Consider the following 20,553-nt stretch of genomic DNA (forward strand, 5'->3'; position numbering starts at 1 on the left):
ACACCAAAATTCTGACGACACAGTATTTTTAGACAATTAATTTATGATTTTCTTCCTTATTTAATATAAACATAGCTATATAATTAAACAAACTTGTATTTTTTAAACTTACTAGTTTTGTCGTAAATAAAAGAAAAAAAACTATCAATCGAAAATAATATGTTGACTAGAAGTTATGTTCTTGTATTGTTGAAAATAATTCGTTTGATAACCAAAAAATACCATATAGAAAAAACTAATTCCAAGCTGCATTAAAAAAGAATTGGATTTAAGTTTTAAAGTAATTTTTATAAGTTTTATTTATTCGTTAAGATAACCAAACAAAAAGTTTTGGTCGATTTAAAGCCATCGACTCTGTTTGCATTAGTAAGCTCACATACAGTTCAAATAAAGAACCAAGTATCAATTCAATCAGTTTTACAACTAAATTCTCGGAAAAAATAAAGCTAGGTAATATTATGTAAATAAAAATCAATGACTAAAAGAAACTTTTAGTTCAGTTTTGTTTGCTAATGAATGTTTATGTATAAAATTTCCTGTAATTTGAAACGTTAAAGTTTTAAACTTAGTTAAGCATTTTAATCAAATTTAATAAGTTTGTACTAAATCTGTTTGTAAAATGATACCTTAATTAAACTGAATCAAAAAGTTTATTAAGTTTGTATACTAAACTTTTGTGAAATGTTATATAATGTGTGCTAAAAATGTAAATATTTAAATTACCACATAATTTAAATATTCTATTTTTTACTTTTCTACTCACTTTAAATTTGAAATTAAACTTTTGTAATTTTTACACTTTGCCACATTGTTTTCGAAGTTTTTGAGAGTAAATTAAAACTTAATTCTATTTAATTACAACTATTTTTACATAAGCGTTTAAACATTTTTTATTAGTTATTGTGTTTAAATTATTAGCTTTCATGTTTAATTTAAATTTATATTTTTGTTTTCATAAGAAATTTTGACAAATCTATATTTAACTGATGATTTTAAATTTTGTTAAAAAGTTCATCTGAACGTATGTCAACATTTTTTATATAAAAATATTTAAACAAACTATGACCACTCTAATTTGAAATTTTTATGTGTTTTACAAGCACCGCATTAAACCAAACAAAGTTTAGTTTAAATTAACTTTTGTATGTTCAACGTTTTATTAGAACAATTGAAAAATTTCAAACGTTTTTGTGTATTCAAGCGCCAAAGTTTGATCAAAAGTAACCCCAACTATTCGAACTTAAATGAACTTGATGTCATATGATCTTTTTGAAGCTGCATCTAACCGAAACATGCAGTTAGATTTAAATGCAAGGTCGTTCTGTGCAAACAATTATACAAAATTTAGTTTCAATATGCAAATATTTCACAACTTGTGGCTTTCTTTTGTTTTTGCTGATGCAAGTATATAAACAGTTTTACTGAAATATTTATAAAAATAAACGTTTGTGAAGTTATTTATAACTTTTCAAACTTAAAATAAAATATACTTTTGCTGATACAGATATTTAGATAGAATTTTTATTCGATTAAGTGGTATACAGTTGAGCAAAGTATTTTTTTTAGATCTGTTGTTAACGAAATTTCTACATTTTTTTAAGCTTAAATTTGATAATAAGAGTTATTTTCTAGCTCAAATAATTAGAAAGCTATGTTTACGAAAATTCAGAAGCGTTAGTTTAACAAATTAATTTAATTCAGAAACTTTAGCAGAACTTTTGCACACAACTTTTGTTATATTCTTTAACTACTTTTTGTGTGAATTAAAAACTCCGTTTGAAATTTTTAAAGTTTTTATAAGTTGTTTTATAGAATTTATTCATACATTTAAAATTAAGAAAAAGCAAAAAGAACTCACAGAGCTAGCATTGAGAAGACTTATAAAAAATTATTTATTTAAACTTCAAAAAAAAAAAAGGAAAGTTTATTGATTTGGAAGTGTCGAAAATTTATTGGAAATATTTTGCACACAAGTATAAAACAATATATATAATTGCATTGTTTTTAACAATATAATAATTTAAGTAGTTTAGTTTTAAAATAAAATTTCAATATCCCCAAGTTTAAATATTTAATTGTAAATCTACTTTTAATAATATTGAATTTTTAGATAATTTTTACAATTAATAAAAATTTCAAAACCACATATATCTGTATATTTATATAGTCATAAATTAATTGTACACACATTTAGCACAAACTTCGAAATTTTTAGAAACAAATATTATGAAAATAATTTCAATTCGTGTCAATTTATACAGTTAAGCATAAATAAGTAATTTTAAACATTTGTTATATTAAAAACTTTTTTCAGATTGTTACTAATTAGCATACGTAAATATGTCATAGACAATTCTCACTTTGCACATTCTACATTCTACTTCAGTTTAAGTTCATTGTGACGTAATAACAACTACTGTGACGTCAGAATGGAAACTCCAGATCCGCCGTGCTCACCGCAACTACAGGTGAACAGGTCTAACCCAATCACAATTCCAAACTCAATTACAAGCAACCAATCAGCGACAAGAAGCGATGAATATACGTCGCAGAGCTACCCCGACTTGTTAGTTGTTTGTTTATTGTTTTTTGTAATATTTAAATTGACGACCAGTTTTTAATAATTTATTAATCAAAAGTTGAATTGTTATATTTGTATTTTTGCGATTCTTTTTGTTGATTGTTTGGTTGTGTTTTTATTTGTAAAAGACACAATTCCATTATGTATATTTAGATCTAGTCTTACTTACATAAAAATATTTTCATTCTCGACTAAACTGAAAAAATTTGAGAACTATTTGTTAGTTTAATAAATAACAAGCTTTAAAAAAATGTATAAAGTAAAATTTGTTACGAAAAAAGCAATAATCAAACACTATTTTATAAGCATTGTTGATTTAAAAGTATCAAGTTTAAAGTAAAACGTCTGAGAAGATTTATATTAAAATATTAGTTTTGAAAGACTAAGGCTTATAGATTATTGACTAAAACTTATCAAAAATTAGATAAGCATGCCCATTGCATATATTTTAGTTATGTTCTTTTGTGAAAGATATGCTTAGGAGTAGTTGATAAGATTTAACAAAATATTTTCTCTTAGAAAAAAATGATGTGTCTAGTGCAAAATGAATTAAAAATAATAGAAATTGCACAATATTTATCAAAAAAGTAAAAATTTTTTTTTATAAAATGAAAATCTTGGGAGTATTTGATAAAAAGTGTTACATTTCATAATACTTATTACAAAAACCTAGTTAAAACTTGTACAAATTTAAATTAGAACTTGAAAAAAGTAATTAGAAAACCTATACCTATTTTGTAAAAGAACAAAAAAAAATTATAAGTTTGAAAAAAAAAAGATTTTAAGCAAAACTTAAAATAGCCTTGTTCAAAGCTTTACTTATTTCAAACTATTACTTTATACTTAAAATTTTTCCAAAACAAAAACTTTTAGACTTTCAAAAAAAGACCTTTCTTACAAAGTTACTGATTAAAACTTACACAAAGTTTGAGACTGCTTTAATTTAGTAGACTTCTAGTACTTATTGTCAGTTTAAGCTATCCAAGTAAATGTGTTAACTTTTGTCATTACCGTTAATACTTTAGAAACATTGAGTAAAAAGTCTATATTCAAGTACCTGTGGAACACCTATGTTAAAACAGTTTGATACATTAAAGAATAACATTTACATACATTTTCTTTGTTTTGAAATTTTTCTTTAAAACTACTTGAACTTTTAGTCCACTTGTTTCACAATAAGTTCAATAGTATAAAGTATAAAAACCTCCAAATTAAAGGTTTAGGTATTTTCTTGAAACATAACCTCAAAAATAAAGGATTTCTAAAATATTAAGTTTTTAAAGATCAGGTTTCGTATTCATGAAAAGTTTGTATTTAAACCAAAAAATACTTTACATGTAAATTTTAAAAGTTTTATCCAAACAATAAACTTGTTAGAACAAAGTTCATATTTTCTTAGCATAAAAAATATCAAATGAAAACATAAAATAGTAGTTTAAAGAAAAAAAATGATTTTTTATAATCGAAAAACTATTTATGTCTTTACTGTTTTTATAAATATCAAACTATAGTAAGTTTTCCGTAAAGTTTACACAAAGTAATCACGAAGTTCAGATAATTTTTACTGCTACCAATTTACTAGAATATCGGTCAATTAGTTATTTGCTCATTAAAATATTAAAACCATTTAAAATTATTTTAATTGTTCAATTTGTTTATTTAACTTGATAACGCCTAAATTTACAAGAAAAGTTTGCTACTTAATTGATAACTTTGTAAAGTTTTTGTTTGAATAACAAGTTTAATAGAACAAAGGTTACTATTTTATCCACAACTCAACACATAACAATGATATTAGTCATTTAAAGAGAAATGTGTTTTGAATAAACATTTAGAATTTTGATAAGATTTACGCACATGATCGTATTGTAAAAATTTGGCAGCAAAATTTTTACTATTTCTTATTCAAGTTTAATCTCTATTATCTATAGTAGAGTATTATAATAAACTTTTTATCATAGTTTCAAAGATATCCTATTTTATTTGCAATTTATTTATATTTTAAGCAATAACAGCTGCAAAAAACCTGTATTTGTGTTACTTTTTAAGTTAATTAAACTATTAAACAAAATGTTTACAAACAAAATCTCGTTAAAGTAGAATCACAAAAACTTTTAATAAATTGAAAAATATAAATTTTCATAGGTTTTGTCAAACAAAACTTTTGTCAGAAAGTTTAAGTTAAATTTCAATGAAATATGATTCTATGATACTTTGAAGCTTTAAAACTTGATAATAATAACATATATACTTTACACATTAACTAAAATATTACAAATTTCAAAAGTAATCTATTAATAAAGAAAAATGTGAAGATCAGCTATTTAGTAGTAGTTAACTCATTTACAAATTTACAAAAAATATTTAGCAAGTTTTTCAGAACTAAAAATTCTAATTAATTCAAACAACAACGACTTAAGATATTTTTCATAGTAAAGTTTAAAACTTACCTGCTGTAATTTATTAGTAACTACTGTATATCTGTAAAAGGTTTATTACTACTGTAAATATTAAAACTGTTTTAAAGTAAAGTTTAGCACATTTAAACAATCAATATCAGATATCAAATTTTAGAAAATCACGTTATGATAAGGCACTATTAGCACATGGTTGCTATGTCAGTATTTGTCAGCACTTTTTATATTTATTATATCTTATCTTTTTACTTAAAAATGTTTATAATTTTAGCAAATAGATTTCTAAGTAGACAAAGTAAAATAAATTTAATGTAAAGATATCAAGTAATAATAGATGTGTTAATGTTAGGTTTTATTAATCATTTAGTAATATACAAATATTTTTCTTAAGTTTGTGTTATTAAGACTATTAGCTTAGTTTTACTAACACATTAAACTGTGTCAATAGTCAACATAAAAAAAAAGATTTGTTTATTTTATTTATGAAAATGAGTTTAGTGCATCATCAGTAATAGAAATCTAATTAGTTTTTATATTGTTTTCAAATAAATTTTATTTAATTGATCGTTTTCCTTTTCTCCTTTTTCTAGGTTATATTCCACGTTTTATAAGCAAAATTTTTAAAGTTAAATTTGTTATTACAAGTAGATATTGATCAATGTTTTTGTAGGTAAAATTCGATTTCTTTGAACAAAGCATAATCAAAAATTTGTTACAAATATTTGGTCTTAGGACCTGGTGCACGAAGAACCTTTTGGTTATCGAATTGTACACCTTTTGGATACCTTTCTAACGTATTTTCCAGAACATAACATAAACTATTTTTAATAACGTGTTTAAATTTGAATGATAGCTTGTATTATTCTTTTTAAAACAAAATCAGAGTTGTGAAAATTTTACAAATTTTAACCTGTAACTGATGTGCCGTGTGACTGATGTACTTTTTGATAATATTTTGATAACTTTTTATAAACTTCGTAATTTCTCACAATTTTATAACCTAAATCTTTAAATTCTTTCATATTCGAAAAATTCAACATTTTGAATTTATATTTATAATTTATGCGACTAGTGAGTTGTGTAAAAAAAATTCAAATATTATATTTTAATAACTAGTTTTATTTTTAGTCTACTCATTAGTTTAAATTTCGTATTTGATTGTTTTAAAAGAAAAAACTAAGTTATTCATTATAACTTCTTCTAAATGCTCCATGTTTTCAATTGAATGTTTTCAGTTGTTTTATTACTTTATCTATTTTCTAGTGACTCCATGTTTCCATGGACTTTTCAGTCAACAACCGACTCCTCATTGTGCGATGACGTGTTATTCCCCTCGCTCCTAAACTCCTCATACAATCCTCCTAACAACCAGTCCCTCCTACCATCATCAAGGGATAGTGTCGATCTAGGGAATTTCCCTTCATTACCTTCATTCACAAGTTTGCAGAACGAAGTTACGAGGATGGACATCGATGATATCGACCTGGTTTGTTTGTTTAATTTATTAATATAAATAAATTAACAAAATAATGTTAAATTTTGTTATAATAGTAAAACAACATGTAAAAAATATGTTCGGTGACTTAGGATTGGTTTGTTTTAATATTATTTTTTAATTATTTATATTAGTAAATGTAACTAGTTAAGATTATTAAGACTATATAAAATTGTTATTACTGGTTTGTCAAGCTTTAATGTTGTCATTTCCTATTGTTAAATAAAAAATATTTTATATCTGATTATATCGATCTGATCTGTGTACTTAATGTTTAATTGTTTATAGTTTATTAGTTGTAAAATGAAACTGTTTAAACATTTTTAGAAAAACAAATTTATACTTGATAATACACTTCTAATTTTTTTGAATATTTCAAGTATCTGTTTATAAAGCTACTTGTAACTTTTATGAATTTTATTTTTGTAGATGGTTTTAAAAATGTAGTATTTTAGGTATTTATTATAAAAACTGATTGAAATTATTTTTTTAATAAAATTTTTAAACAAAAAAAAAACTAAACTAAACTGGTTTGTTATGATTTACTGTTGTTATTTCCTTTTGTTAAAATTAACTGTTTTTTTACTAAATATTTTGTATATCAACCGGATTTTTTATCATAGAAATACTCTTGAAAGTTTAAATGAATTAATAAATTTTATAAAATATATTAATAGTGTTAAATCCATTAATTTTTTACTAAACTTTAAACAATTTTTTTTATTTAACTTCTTTTAAAACATCAATTAAAGGTAACATGTTTTAGTTTTCAAAAACTTATGTTACGGTAATTAAAAAACAGTTTTAGAAAATTAGTTTTAGACTTTCTTATTAGTTTTTAACTGCGAAAAATATAAAGTAACCTAATGTATCTAACATGTAAGAAACAAGTATTGAGTTTATAGACTTATAGTTGTTATACTCTTACAAAACTTTGTTACTGCAAACTGTACTTTTGTATTTATAATTTGTGTTTTGTATTAACAGTTATGTTTGTTTTGCACTGGTTGCAGTACGCTTACTTTGAAAATATTGCATTAACAATATTTAAATCATATAAACACCTAATTACACTTTGCTTTTTATACTTAATGCTTGCAAACTGTTTTAAACTAAACTGGAGGTATGTTTTACGAATTATAACCATATATTATTTAAAATAAATTATTTAGAATTTAGACACTAATAAATAACTGTAAATTACAATGATAAAGTTTTTATCAATTTTCTGTTAGTAGGACGTTTTTACTAGTATCGGTTTTAAAATAAAGTTTAATATTTAGAGAATATCAGTTACATAACTCAAATAGCATATAAAGACATGCGAAATTTCATAAATTACAAGAAATTTACATGAATTTCCGAGAACTGAGTTTTGAGTAATTTTTCCAATCGATAAATAACAAGTATCAGTAATGTAATCAAGACTTTTGAAAATTTTTTAATTTAATTTTGTTATAAACAAAAACTAGAAATAATTCTTTTATTTTTGTTAAAGTAATGGTGTTGAATTATTCATAACGTGCAATGAGTTTCCTGACTTAGAACAAAAACAAAATCAAGTTGAAAAGTTTTAAAAACCAAAATATAGAAACGAAATTGTGTCTATTGTTCAGTTTTTTTTGACGTTTATAATAATGAATATTTTTATAGAAATTTTTTAACTGCTTAGAAAAATATTTCAGTGAAACAAAAGTTTTATAGAAGTGCGTGACAATTTTGTTAAATTTAATATTTTTGCTAAACCATGACAAAATTATTTGATAATAATGCATACTTTGATAGTTATTGATAAAAATACGAGTTATCAGTTTCAAACTTATAAAATATTTTCGGATAAGTAGTTACATAAACATATTTTTTTACTTTACATTAAAAATTCTATTAAGTGTCGATTTAAAAGTTTGATAACTTATACTTAAAAATTAACAGAAATACTTTTGACATGAATAAACGTTTTATTAATTTTTTACCTAATTGTTAAACTTAAAAAAATTACATCAGCTGAAAACTTATTTATTGATTTTGAGGAAATAAAAAATTGAGTTATTCATAGATACTCACAATTTGTTTTAATTGACCACTGAAAAAGTTAGAAATTAATGTTAGTCCTTAGAACATCAAGTATTTAAATTAATTTGCTCAAAAAATCAGTTAAGAAATATATACAAGTAAAATTGAAACTTTTGATTAAACTGTATATTCCACGTTTTATTTGCTTACAAAACCTTCCAGTAATATTAATTGCTAAAAAAACTAGAAAAGTAAATATTGTTAAGAAAACAAATATAAATTTAAAATGGTTAAAATTTTTTGTCATCTTTATTTTGTAAAAAAACAAATATTAAAGTACATTTAACCTTATTAGGACTACTAAATCAAAAAATTACCTAAAAAATAAAAAAAAAAAGGTTTAAAAAAATATTTATGATACATAAAAAACTTCCGTCTTTCTATTAAAAAAGTTACAAATTGTCATATAAAAATGTTTTTTTATGTTCTTACCAGGAGCACCTGATGAAGAAACCAAAAATGGTCCAACAACAAACGAAAAATACAATCATGAATAAATTAATACATTTACATTCATAACCTTCTATTGTGTGTTTGCTAAAGCGTCTTTTTAAAGTAATATATAAGATGTAACATTAAAAGGCGTTTAGTTCTAGAGATCCTGATAAGCTAAGCTTATCGTAATATATACCACAGATGTTTTTGTGTTAAAACTATATTAGTGGCTAAAGTAACTAGAAAAGAAAATATTGTTAAAAAAACAAATTTAAATTTAAAACGGTTAAGATTTTTGTCATCTTTATTTGGTAAAAAACAAATATTAAACTACATTTAACCTCATTAGTTGTAGTAAAGTTTTAACAAATAAACATCTGTGGTAAAGTAATATATATATATATATTTTTAATCAAAATCCACAAAATTATTAAGGACTACCTGATGAAGAAGCCAGACTTGGTCCAGCAACCAGTGCAACCGAACAGTATGGACCACAACAACAATAACAACAACTCGCAACCGCCCCCTAACGGTGGGAGTAAGGGTGTCACTTTTGAAATCGGGGCTCCCCCAAATAAGGAAGACGATATTTATCTCGAGTTACCAGGTCCGCAGTTTTTAATATGAAAAAATATAAATTTAAAATAACACGTATAAAACTAAATAGTTTTTGATTTAAAGTAAATTTAAGTTTAATTAATCTAGAAAAAATACCACAAGTTGATAAAATCATCAATTAATAGTATAGCAGTCTTTTAAAAATCAAAATGGAGGACGTCATAAGAATTCTTAAAACATTTTCCTTTGGGATTTTATTTTTACCACATTTTAATTAAATTTTAATTTGTCTGTTTGGAACAACATCAGCTGTAAACTGAAATAAACTTTTTTCTTTTCTTTACAAATTGAACATTTAAATAGCATAAGTTTAACTATTTTTTATTTAAAGACAATAAAAATTGAAAACATACTTATTTAAAACAAATGGTTTTTAAAAGCTGTATGTTATTTTAAGAAAAGTTGATATTGATTTTAAAATTAAATTCTAAGTAAACTAACGTTTATTATGATACTACTATAAATTATTCATGTTTTACTATAACTAAATTATTAATTAAACAAATTGTTTTTTATTTTTTTTGAAATTAGAACAGTGATGAAAAGTGTTTTTTTTTCAGCTAATGAAACTTTTCATGTATTAAAAATTAAAAAAGTTTTTTTTTTGTAATTTAGCAATTTATTTATTTTTCCTGTAAATAGATTTATAGGAAGAATCATAATTGTTTAGTTTTTAGTATTTTCGTAAATTTAAGCAAAAAACTTCCTGAATAGTAATTTACATTTGTAACAACACTTTTTATAAAATCCCTTTAACAAATACAAGGTACCAACGACGGTGAAGCCCCTACGGAGGAAGCCCTTTTCAGGAGAAACTACTCATTCAGGGCTTTGTTGTATGGCAACGAGTCGAACATGGCGGGAACCCAGCCCTCTGGATACCAGCAACAAAATGGTTACCAGGGACAGCAAAGCAGTTACCAACAACAGAATGGTTACCAAGGAAACCAGGATGGTTTGCATAGCAACCAAATGGTGCATAACAACAATCAAATGGCACATCATAACCAGCAGGTTTGTTATATTCATAACAAATATTTTATTACATGTTGATTATAAAGAAAACGTATGTTTTAAAATTATGTTGATATTAGAAAAAACCACCGGGCCAGTGCATTATGTAAACAAACTTCTAAAACAACTTAACATTAACTCTAAGTTGTTTAAATATACTCTATCAATGAATGCTATAGACTACCATTACTTATTTTCGCAGCAAAAAATGTACTTAGTATACTTTTGTTTTTTATACTTTGATAAATAAATACCTTAAGCAACGGATAAATTATACTAAAAAAAACTATTAAGAGTACAAAGGTAAAAGGACATGTAATAATCTTAAAACTATGTCTAAGAAAGATGTGAACAAATTTTAAAATAATTTTCTAATATGAACAAAGTTTCTGAAAACTTTAATTTTGTAGGTTTAACTCTTAGTGTAAAAATATGGAAAATTCATGTATGTGACTTAATCATATAAATATATTAAAGTTTTGCATGGCAACATTTACAACGTAAATAAGAAAATTATTTTTAGATGTGTGTAAACAATTCTGTAAAAATATTAAATTATTAAAAACATAATATAAGCTAAAACACTTCTAACATTTTTATTTTTAATTTAATTATAGTAGGTGGTGTTTTTAAAGTAGTTTTTTAAATCTAAACAAATTAAAGATTTTCACTTTTTTTAAATACAAAACAAAGTTATTAAGTAAAAAAAATCGGTAAAAGCCTTATTTTTTTCTTAAGCTTTTTCATAAAACGTTAACAATTTAAACCTAACGATACAGTATCAGCAATTTTATTTAAGATGAAAGTTTTTCCTAGTAGTCTCTATGATGTAAAATTTTAATTTTTGTTGTATTTTTGTTACTACAAAAAATATTAAGTTACTTGTATATATCCGTGTTTGCTTTCGTTTTAAATAATAATTAAACTTTAAATAGAAAAATACTTTTTTTAAAGTTTCGTTCATAATATAGAGTTACTAAACTGAAAAAAGCGATCAATTATTTATAAAGTAGTATGATTTTATAAATTAAAAATTTAGATTATAGAAAAACTTGAACTCACTAAAATGTTATTATGATCATAAAATATTTTTTTTTGGTCAAAAATACCAAAAAAAGATCATAACAGAATAATAAATAAGAATTTGGTAAAAAAATACATGTCTGTTGTATACTATACTATTTTGAATGTTTTTTTAGTAATTGAAATAATAGATATTGATTCGAAATTTTTTAGATCATTTATTACAGTTATATTAATATACTAAAATGGTTTTTATTTATTATGAAGACTGAAGTAAAAGAATTCACGAACTAATTACAAAAAAATTCAAATAAATATGTAAATGATCATACATAAAAATACTTTTATAAGAAAAATTATTAAAGTTCAATCAAAAATAACTTACGCTTAATCTAAGATTTTTCTAAAAACAAAACTTTCTAGTATAAAATAGTATTTGTAATTTTTGAAGTTTTCATTCAGCAACAAAACGGTTTAAAAATATTATAAAAAATGTATTCAATACAAACTTAACTCTAGAAAAAAAATGTAGTAAAAGTCTTACTCTTATAATTAAAACAGTAATAGTTAGAATGAGGGTTAATTTTATTTTCCAGAATATTTCTTTTAAACTTGTTTTTCTTTTACGAACTATTGTGACGTAGCATTTAAATTTTTGTGTGCTTTTGTGCTTGAAGCACTTTTATTTTGTTCATGTTTACAAGGCAGTATGTTGAAACTATTAATTACAGGAGTAGTTCTGTCCATTTATTTAAAAACTTTTAGTAAAGTTTTATAAAACCTTGTCTAGTTAAAGAAGCACTTGTGTTCGGTGAATATATTTTAGCACAAATTACAATTGCTAAACTTGAACAGATTTGGTAAATTTAGAAACTCCAAGTTAATTTTTATTAAAAAGCTGAGACTAAAATAAAAAAATGAATAATTGTATGATTGAAATAAAAAAGAAAAATTATTTGGTCCAGAAAATAAAAAGCCTTAAAACGAAAAAATAAATCAAACTGTATAAAAATTCATTTATTATGTATACTAAACAACATTAAAATATTTTCAAAGTATTTTTAGAACAAGTAGCGATTTAAAACATATTAGTTAGTTACAGTTAAGTTTTACGACTTTACAATGACAAAGTTCTGTTTGTTGTACATACTTATAATTAAAAAAATCATACACGAAAGTAAAAAAAAACTGAACACTAAATTTCAGCTGTATATAATGTAGAAACATAGAATAAAAATCAACAGCATTTATTTTATATGTACAGAAAAACAAACGTTTTCTAAAGGACAAAATCTTAGAAATATTGCTAGCATATTTCACTATGTTTTTATACACAATTTACTTTTGATCGAACAAAATAACTTTTTGCACCAATTAAATTTAATGATAAATTGTGCTAATTATGCAAATAAGCGTTTGTTTTAGTGTGGAATACTTTTGTTTATTATTTATGTAGTCAAACAAAAATCATTAGACAACAACTAGAATTGTAAAAACGAGTATATTATTTAAAAACATGTATTAAATTAAAAAACAATGACAAACTGTCATTAAAAGCCTTTATCCTAGATTAAAATCAGTTTCAATGAGTTACTAGCTAGATTATTGATCATCGTTTCAGTGAGTGGTTTTCATTTTATTTTGTGAATAAAACTTGACCTCTAGTGACTTTTGACCTTTATCATTGACTTTGCTTATAATTTTTTTCAACTGCGCTTTTCATTTTTGACTTTACAATAAATATTTATAGTTTACTTATACAGTTCAAATCATTTAAATTCTTTAAGAACGTGTAGGTTCGTTGTACGTTTGTTTTACACATAACAAAACCTTGTTTGAAAGTGTTTTGTTGTTTTTTGATAAATATATAGATTCAAAGAAAACATAAAGCTTTAAGTTGAGTAAGTTAAGAATTAAAAGTTTAAAACATTTAATTTGTAACAAAAAAAAGATGTACTTAAATTAAAAGGATTAGTGTAGGAAAACTACTTTTTTATCTAACCTGTCGTTTGAATGACTTCATGACGTAAGAATCAGATTCACTTTAAAATACTTATCAAAACTAAAACATATTTTACACGAAAAATACTATTTCAAAGGTTCTTCACAATAAGCATATTTTACAAGTCTAAACATTTAATCATACTTAAAAATCTTTACGATATTTTTAAGTTTTAAACTAAAGTAGTTTATTTTTTTTGAAAAAATTTTATCTTGAAAAACAGTAATATAAACAATTTATAAAATTGTATAAATAGTTTAAAAGAAATTAGTAATATGTAGAGTGTTAAAAGTATACTAAATTCTGTTAGGTTATGTAAATTAGTTAACCCAACTAATAAATTACTGAGATAAATGTTAACAACATTGTAATGTTCTTTTTCTTAATTATTTTAAACAAAACTAAGATTTTCAAAAGTAAATATCTTTATAATTAGTATAAATACATAGGTATATATATATATAAGTATGAATGTATGATGTTTTGACTAAAATAAACAATTGATTTTACTTATATCCTTAAAACGTATATGTCTTTGTTTAAATATATACAATAGTAAACATATAGAAGTATCTATTTTTAATCACTAATTTAATAAGCAGGTATTTGTTCTAACCTTTAGAATCATAATTTAAAATCATAATCTAAAAAAAACATAAATTAGAAATCAATAATCTAAAAAAGAATTGCAATTTCATAAAACACATGACATCAATTTTGAAATACGTAGTTCAGCAATTACGTTTAATAATTTCAAAATAACACTTGGAAAACTCCATGACGTAATAATTAGAAAAACTAAACTCTTCATTTTACCATAAAATTTAGAATTATACAAACAGTATAATGCATCTATTTGGAAAATATTCTTAATATAAATTTATAATAGCTACTCAACATAGTTTAAGGATTTAGGGGTTTCTTACTTATAGTTATTTTTCCTAACTAAATAGTATTTGTTTATTAAATGTTAAGAGCTTATTGAAATATAAAAATAAATGTGCAGATTATAATTTTTTTCATTATTAGTTTCCACTTTGAAAAATCTGAGCTTGTTAAGTATTATAATTCATTAAATTCTTACTTTTATTTAGAGTTTATTTCTTTAAAATTAAAGCAATGTTTTAAAAACAGTGAAGTACGTTTTTTTGTTATTTTTTTCATAAAGTTTTATTACGTTTTGTACTAATTAAATTTTGTCATAGTACTTATTGTTTTTAACTCTTAAATCAAAATGTAGAACTGTGGGTATTCGAATTTGTTTAATATAAAAATGACTTAAGTTTTGTTTTATAATTTTTATAACCTGTGAAAAATTTATGTTTTTCATTTTAATAGCTATTTACAAAGCTTACTTGTTAAGTTTTAAATATAATAATACTATTTAAACGAATTCGAATACTATAAACCTTTTAACAATGTTTTAAACCTTACTTAAATTTTAAACTAAACGATTATTATTCGTTTTAACTAGTTGATTCAATTTAAATTAATACAAATTGAGTCATAAACTTGTCAAGTTACTCAACAATTATGTTACTATTATTTACTCTGGCTTGAGTCATTTAACGTTTTAAACTTATATATATTTCTATATGCTGCTATCTTCATTAACTACTAAATTTTCATAAATAAAGTATATATTTAATTATTATCAATTCAATTGTAAATATTCATACTGTCTTTTTGTCCATACTAACTGTTTTTTAAAACTTTAGAGTTTTTAGGTTGATAAAAACTTTTGGTAGAAACATTGTTGCCAAATAAACACATTAAATAATGTTTGTTTAGTTTACTAGTTATTCAGACTTCATTTTTATTTATTTCCAATCTTGTCACTTAAAAGCTTTTTAGTGACGTAACAAATAAAAGAAAAACATCTTTATTTTTTTATTTGTATAATTAGTGGTATTAACTTCGAAAGTTAGATACTCGAAACTTACTTCTGCGTATTTCTGATTATTTAAACTTCCGAATGAAGTTAACAACTATCATGAAATAGGATTTAAAGCATACTTAAAAAAACAAAACGTTTTCTTTTTAACGATAACTTAAAAAATATAAGTTTCTACAGTATTATACCTTAAAAAACACTATATCGGCAGCACAACATTAAACATAAAGTTTACATCTTATTTATAATTGCTATTTTACGTAAAAAATTTTCTTTTCTTTTTAAACTTTTTAAATATCAATTCAACAAACTTTAGTGTGTAACGAGATATATGACAAACAAAGTAGGAAAACGTTGTAGCTTTATATTTAAAACTAAACCCTTGGTCAATGGCAATGACTTATTTTAAAAATTTATCTATAAATGTTGTCATATTTTTATCAAACTTTTATTTTCAAAAAATAAAGATGCTAGCACTTTTTATTGCAAAGTTTTAATCTAAACCAGTTAGCTTTGAATTTACAGCCATGCATTCAGAAGCCTTTATGACGTATGAAACGAAAACTCTCTTGCTATTTACGAACAGCAGGCAGTCAACTATGCAGCAAGAAAATATCACCGTGTCAATTATATTAAACGACTTGTAGAAGTCTATAATTTTAAAACTTTAAAAATAAGTTTATAAGCACTACTAGAAAATAAGTATTTGAAGTTGTTCAAAAATACAGTTTTAGACAAAAAAGGTTAAAATCTTAAATGATACAATGTTCCTAAATGAGAAGTATTCGGTATTACTTGAACAGGATAATTATACATGCATGTTATATTTTTGTTTTTTATATATGTAGCACTCATAGTAAATAATTCAAAACATTATGTTTATAAAAAAGTGAATCTTGTACTTTTCCTCGTTAGGACATAGTCAAAATATTAACTGACTGACTTTATTTTTAATAATTACTAATTAAAATATTAATTGCTTTTTATTATTTTTCAACAAATGGCTATAGTTTCAAAAATGTATAACTTTTATATCAAGTATATATTTTAATACACAAGATACAGTTTATAAACTCTTAAACATATTTTTTCGTATAAAAATATTCATTAGTACTTATATAAGAAAAAAATACATTAAAAAATATTTTGAAAAATAATGCAGGAACATTTCTTAAGCATATAAGACTTAAAGTTATATAACAGAAATAAATTTAAAGTTAACGTGTGTAATTCAGTAACTATTTTTTTTACGCAAAAGTAGTAAAAACTATCGTTGGAAAATAAGATTTACAACTTAATGTTGCAATTTTATAGCAAAACTCCTATTAATAGTTTGTTTGTTAAATACCCTGCAAACATCGTCCTTACATAAGTGTTTAGTATTTTTTTATTATTCAACATTTAGTTTGATAAAATCACATGATTTCCATCCAGAGCTACGCAGTTCCTAAACTGTTTTCAGTAATTTTCACGTAGATCTTTCAGTGATTCATGAAACCGTAATTGACAATTGAGTTGTTTTGACGCTCTATGAGTAGAAAGTCCCATTGAAAAAAAATAATTTACAACTTTATGGTGGAATTTTATAGCAAAACTCCTATTAATAGTTTGTTGATTAAATTTCTTGCAAATCACGTTCTTATAACAGTGCCTAGTACTTTTTTGTTATTTAACATTTAATTTTAACAAAAACCACTTAATCTTCATCCAGAGATACGCAGTTCCGAAACTATTTTCAGTAATTGTCATGTAATTCTTTCAGTGATTCATGAAACTGCTTTTCGTGAAACTGCTAATTGACAGTTAAATTTGTTTTGACGCACAATGAGTGGAAAGTCCCATCCGCAAAATGATTTTTAAGGTATTGTGCCTTTAGCTACAGAAACCTGTTTTTATTTTCATTTCAATTTATTGAATATATATATACATATATTACATGTCACGGAAACATTAGTTTGTAAGCTTGCTATGTAACTGTGGAAACTTGTATGTAATTTGTAAGAAAATTTATGTTTAAAAGCATATTAGCTGTTTCTTGATGAAATTGACCAAAATTAAATTTAATTTATTCAAACAGATACCCAATTGAGTTTTGACCTTACAAGCTTAGAGTCGAGTAAATAATCACTACCACTAAAAGTTTAATAGATTGAAAGTTTTTTTAACTTTTACTTTTGTAAAAAAACTCAAAATGTTTTTAGTAAAAAGGCTATTCAAATTAAAATAAATATTATTGTATAAAATACATAACTTTTAACACTTTCAGCACCAAAACCTGGAAACCCCCCGCACCGAAACCACCTTCTTCAAAAACCCCGCCAACAACGGTGTGAAACAGGAAATCCCCAACATTCAAGTTTCAGCCAATCAGCGACAAGTATTAGAAGTCACGTGCACAGCTTGCAAGGTGAGCATGTGAAAATTAACATTATCAACTATTCCACACGTAAAATATTAGAGATGTTAACTTATAAGCTGGTTACTTTAACTCTTAATGTACGAAAAACCTGTTGTTAAACTGCTTATAGAAAACTTAATTAGAATCTTGTAACAAAACTTGTAACTAACTAATCAAAAAAAAAGAAACTTAAGTTGATATACTTGAAAGATGGAGTACCTCCCTACCCCAGAGTGCCAAGACGACAAAAACCCATTTTGTCCCAGGTGTATGGAGAACATCAAGAGGAGCATCGGGAAAACTGAACAAGACTGCAAGCAGAACAACCACCATCAGCAGAACAACAATGGTGGTTAGTTAATAGCAAACATATTTATGTTACATAATTTACGGTATTTTTAAACTAAGGTTTTACGAACTTTTGTGCATCATCTACCATTTGATAGAATAAAAATGACCTCTTTAGTAAGATCGCTTATCTACCTAATTACTTTTTCCCCTTGACTAGCAATTAACCCTTATAGCCAAAAAAGGTACAACAATTACAAGTTTTTGGTAACCCAGTTTTAAATGCTAGTTAGATATAACAAAGTTTCTTTGATAAATTATATAAAACTTCTTTAAGATAATACTCAAACAAATGTAAGAACTTGAAAACAAAGACCACTCTATATTGTACAGACATATTTTTTTAAGGTTGTTACAAAAAATTTATTATATGATAAAATAAGTTTGTTAGAACAAAAGTTATTCCATGAAAAAAAAGTTTGATTAAATTTTTAAATGAAATTGTAAAATTTAAAAACTAAACAATTACTATAATTAATGAAAAAGCTTTTCGAAATTTCACTTATTGAAAATATTTAAACATGTAAGTACTATATGAAACATTTGTTTTAATGATAATTGTTTACTTTCTAGAATAACAAACAAAAATTAAAAGTTGCAAAAGTTTTTCAAGACTATTTTTGTATATACAAGTCTTAAAACAAATAAAAAAGTTTTACTAAACTATTAGTTTTTAGTTATTTTTTTCATGGCTAAATACGCACTTACAGCTGTTTTGTTCTTCCGTGACAAAGTTTCTAGTGATTAATCCGAGCGTGAAAACAATCATTGTCCTATAAGAAGTGGTATTTAAGTCCCTTTTGTATACAGGGACTTAAATAATATACAGGTAGTCGATTTGAATACCATGTGGTTTTTAAAAACAGCAATCATTTTTGGAAAAGTTTAAACACTAGTGTTTATTTATAAGTATTTTTAGTAACGCTAAATAACTTTGCGCTAAGGTAGAAAAATAAAAAGGAAACAAATTTTAAGCTTAATTTTATGGTATCTTTTTATATATATATATAATATATCAAAAGTCTCTCGTTAAATTTATATGAATAGCTAATAATAGTTGTATAAAAAATGTATGCTCTAAATGACACAAGCTTAAATGTAATATACCAACAATTTAAAAGCGAACTTTTACTCTACAAAAGTCCAACATCTATTACTCCGTCAACAAACCAAAACGTTTGCAGCTCCGCAAAAAGGGGAAACCCCGCAACAGGGAACGATGGCGCACATAATAGCGGTGAACAACAACGAAGCGGGGACGGTGAACGCGAACGTGCTTCCGTCCAACGTGCCCCTGTACATCATGCTCAACGGTAAGATGATCCCGCTGACAGTGGCGCAGGTGGACAGCAAGCAGCAGGAACAGCAGAACAGAGGTTTCTTGTTAATAATAATAATAATGTTTTGTATAGTGTGTAAACATGACAAAAACTTTCAAGTATAGAACTACGAAAAAACCTATTTGCATTTTAGCTGGTTGTTTTGTGTTTCTTGTTAATAATAATGCATGTTGCATTTAGATGAAACGATCGAATACTAAGTGTTTTTTTTCCTATCTAGAAAGTTGTATTATTTTTCATTATATTCACAAAGTCCAATAGTATGACCTAATGATTTATTTAAAATATACTTTGGTTTGATTTTCTATCTTTGAAAAGTAATAGAAACACCTAAATGAAAAAACGATTGAAACTTTTAATTACAGTACTAAAATGATAACTACTTATTTTGTAGCTTGTTAATATAGTTCGGTTAGATGGTTTTGATAAATATATTCAAGTGCTATAACATTAAAATTTAAGTATAAAAAAGAACAAAAAAATAACGGTTTGTTTTGTATGCGTGTAGTAAACACGATAGAAAATTTTAAATAAAGAACTTTAAAAAATAGACCTACTTTTTTGTAGCTTGTTGTTTAGTCTAATTCGGTTAGAAGGACTGTTTTGTACAGTGCATAAAAAACATGATTTAAATCTTTAAAATAAAAAACGAACTACTTGTTTTGTAGGAGGTTGTTTTGTATAATTCGGTCAATTATGGTTTTGATAAATATTTTCAAGCATTATGATATTAATATTTTAATAAAAAAATACAAAAAAAAATAAATGTTTGTTTATTTATATGTAGAATATAGATAACATTTGCATTAAACTTCTAAACATAGAATTTTTAAAAGTGTTTTGTGAATTGTAGTTTAGGAAATAGATTGGTTAACATTGGTTTTGATAAACATTAAAAACATTCTAATTTTG

At 24.0% G+C, this 20,553-nt stretch overlaps 1 protein-coding gene across 1 annotated transcript in view; it reads left to right on the top strand.

Moving 5' to 3' along the window:
• The first annotated feature begins 2,320 nt into the window (after positions 1-2,320).
• The window catches only part of LOC145831892 (uncharacterized), a 35,955-nt gene continuing 17,722 nt past the window's right edge, over positions 2,321-20,553 (top strand). Inside the window, exons 1-7 of the mRNA XM_082939245.1 lie at positions 2,321-2,566; positions 6,262-6,484; positions 9,437-9,611; positions 10,389-10,636; positions 17,822-17,962; positions 18,164-18,305; positions 19,486-19,677. Coding sequence (XP_082795371.1) covers positions 2,430-2,566; positions 6,262-6,484; positions 9,437-9,611; positions 10,389-10,636; positions 17,822-17,962; positions 18,164-18,305; positions 19,486-19,677 — 1,258 coding nt within the window. The 5' untranslated portion in view covers positions 2,321-2,429. The remainder of the gene's footprint in view (positions 2,567-6,261; positions 6,485-9,436; positions 9,612-10,388; positions 10,637-17,821; positions 17,963-18,163; positions 18,306-19,485; positions 19,678-20,553) is intronic.

This window comes from Thalia democratica, chromosome 3, assembly GCF_965202585.1.
Source record: "Thalia democratica chromosome 3, ktThaDemo2.hap1.1, whole genome shotgun sequence".
NCBI lineage: Eukaryota > Metazoa > Chordata > Thaliacea > Salpida > Salpidae > Thalia > Thalia democratica.